This window comes from Helianthus annuus, chromosome 11 (genome assembly GCF_002127325.2).
Source record: "Helianthus annuus cultivar XRQ/B chromosome 11, HanXRQr2.0-SUNRISE, whole genome shotgun sequence".
NCBI classification, from domain to species: Eukaryota; Viridiplantae; Streptophyta; class Magnoliopsida; order Asterales; family Asteraceae; genus Helianthus; species Helianthus annuus.
The window spans coordinates 26,693,373-26,696,355 of record NC_035443.2 but is presented as its reverse complement, the minus strand read 5'-3'; the positions used below and the strand labels follow the sequence as shown (position 1 = coordinate 26,696,355).

The 2,983-nt window shown below is 42.3% G+C and overlaps 1 protein-coding gene across 1 annotated transcript; it reads left to right on the top strand.

Moving 5' to 3' along the window:
• The first annotated feature begins 312 nt into the window (after window positions 1–312).
• LOC110887963 lies at window positions 313–1,176 on the top strand. The gene has a single exon (XM_022135515.1). It carries the CDS (start codon window positions 313–315, stop codon window positions 1,174–1,176), a length of 864 nt encoding a protein of 287 aa, XP_021991207.1.
• The last annotated feature ends 1,807 nt before the right edge of the window (window positions 1,177–2,983 follow it).

Sequence of the window (2,983 nt, the reverse complement as noted above, 5' to 3'; positions counted from 1 at the left end):
TAATACCGTACCATTTCCTAAGGCTTTAATTAATCCCGAAACAAAAGTTGTTAATAAACGGGGCCCACAACAGGATGAGATTTTGGAAGTTTTTAAACAGGTGAAAATTAATCTTTCGTTACTAGACGCAATGAAGCAGTTCCGGCATATGCAAAATATTTGAAAGAGCTTTGCACCCAAAAACGGCACAATAAATTTCCGAAAAAGATAGCTTTGACCGAAAAAGTTAGTGCCGTTTTGTCGGGTGATCTTCCACCAAAGCTCCGAGATCCAGGTGCTCCTCTAATCCCCATTCAAGTGGGTGAATTTAAGATGAGTCGAGCCTTGCTGGATTTGGGAGCAAGTGTCAGCATCTTACCGGGAAGTTTATACGATCAATACGACTTCGGACCATTGAAACAAGCCGACACCACCGTGGTGTTGGCCGACTTGACGTTAAAACTACCCCGGGGGATCTTATGTGATGTCATTGTCAAAGTTGACGAGTTTTATTACCCGGTTGACTTTTTGGTTTTAGACTACGTGCAAATTGAAAATACTAAACAACCTAATGTCATACTTGGTAGACCATTTTTAGCAACCGCTAATGCACTAATCGATTGTAGAAATGGTACGGTTGACATCACGTTTGGAAATCGTAAGGTCCGATTAAATGCTTTTGCCCGTGCATCTGATTCTCTAGTCAATGATGAATGCTTCATGGCGGACATTATTGACGGGTGTTATCCTCACGAAAGTGGGGAATGCACTATAGAGACGTGTTTTGTTTGTGACAGGGATTTGGCAGAAATAGAGGTGGAATTGGAATACGCGGAAGAAGAGTTGGAGGTGATGGCTGCTAAGGAATTGAAGCCGACTTGGACACATCAAGTCGAGAATTTACCGGATCATATTGACACTCAATTGAAGCCATCACTTGAATCACCTCCACAAGTCGAGTTAAAGACATTGCCAAAGCATTTGAAGTATGCTTTCGTTGGCGACAACAACACCCTACCGGTAATTATCGCTTCCAATTTATCACCTGAACAAGAAAAAGCTTTAATGGAAGTGTTAATAGCCAACCGGGCCGCAATTGGGTGGACAATCGCTGATCTCAAGGGGATTAGTCCATCCATTGTTATGCATAAGATCATCACTGAGGAGGGAGCAAAACCGGCTCGAGATGCTCAATGAAGATTGAACCCAAACATGCGGGAAATTGTGAAAAAGGAAGTCTTAAAGTGGTTGGATGCAGGGATCATCTATCCCATATCGGACAGTACTTGGGTGAGTCCGACACAGACGGTGCCTAAAAAGGCGGGCATCCAGATTGTTACAGGTGAAGACGGTAAGGAAGTGGCCACCTGGCCGGTAACCGGGTGGAGAATTTGCATAGATTATAGAAAGTTGAATGCTGCAACTTCAAAGGATCACTTCCCACTTCCTTTTATTGATCAGATTGTGGAAAAGCTCGCAGGTCAGAAATTTTACTGTTTTCTTGATGGTTATTCAGGTTATAATCAGATTGCTATTCATCCTGATGATCAACAAAAGACTACGTTTACCTGTCCTTACGGTACTTTTGCGTTTAGGCGAATGCCGTTTGGACTGTGTAATGCCCCGGCCACCTTCCAAAGGTGTATGATGAGTATCTTTTCAGATATGGTCGGGGAGACTTTGGAAATTTTTATGGATGATTTTTCAATCTTTGGCACATCTTTTGAGGCCTGTTTGGAACAATTATCACGAGTGCTAAAAAGATGTGTTGAAACAAACCTGGTATTAAGTTGGGAAAAGAGCCATTTTATGGTTCAGGAAGGCATCGTGTTGGGACACGTTGTCTCGAGTAAGGGGATTGAAGTGGACCACGCCAAAATTCAAGTAATTTCAACCTTACCACCACCCACAAGTGTCAAAGGCGTCCGTTCCTTTCTTGGACACGCCGGTTTTTACAGACGGTTCATTAAAAACTTTTCAGTTATCACTAAACCGTTGTGTAATCTTTTGTTAAAAGATGTCCCATTTGTGTTTGACAAGCATTGTAAAAGATCTTTTGAGACACTAAAACAAAAGTTAGTTGAAGCACCCATCCTACAATCCCCTGATTGGTCACTTCCTTTTGAAATAATGTGCGATGCTAGTGACTATGTAGTAGGTGCAGTTTTGGGACAGAGAGTTGACAAGAAACCGGTGGCAATCTATTATGCGAGCAAGACTCTCGCGGATGCTCAGTTGAATTACACAACCACGGAAAAGGAGCTGCTTGCTGTTGTCTATGCTTTAGACAAGTTTAGACCTTATATTTGTGGTAGTAAAGTAATTGTGTTTTCTGATCACTCTACAATTAGGTATCTTATGGAGAAAAAAGACGCAAAGCCAAGGCTTATCAGATGGATCCTTTTATTGCAAGAATTCGATTTGGAGATACGAGATAAGAAGGGAAGCGAAAACGTGGTGGCAGACCATCTGTCACGAGTGGTGAATGAGATTGAAGGACCTGAACATGACATTCTGGAAACTTTTCCAGATGAGCATTTACTTACTATTGATACTCAACCATGGTTTGCTAACTTTGCTAATTATGCTCATTCAGGTATCATTCCGGACCATTGGTCGAGATCTAGGTAGGCGCACTTTCTTTCACAAGCAAAGCAGTATATATGGGATGAACCGGATCTGTTTAAAGTTGGAGTTGATCAGATTATCCGGAAGTGTGTTGAGGATGAAGAAATTCCATCAGTTTTGTCATTGGTGCACGAGTCCGCATGTGGTGGACATTTCAGTGGACAGAAAACGGCACGAAAAGTGCTATCGTGTGGGCTATATTGGCCTACGGTGTTTAGGGATTCATTTGAATACGCTAAGAATTGTTTACGATGTCAACAAATGGGTAGCATTTTGAAACGGGATGAGATGCCCATGCAGCCGATCCTTGTTGTCGATATTTTCGACGTATGGGGAATTGACTTTATGGGCCCATTCCCGAATTCGTTTGGAAATC

Bases quoted from the DNA above. Each gene is read 5' to 3' on its own strand.
- LOC110887963 (XM_022135515.1), top strand. From the start codon at position 313: ATGAGTCGAGCCTTGCTGGATTTGGGAGCAAGTGTCAGCATCTTACCG.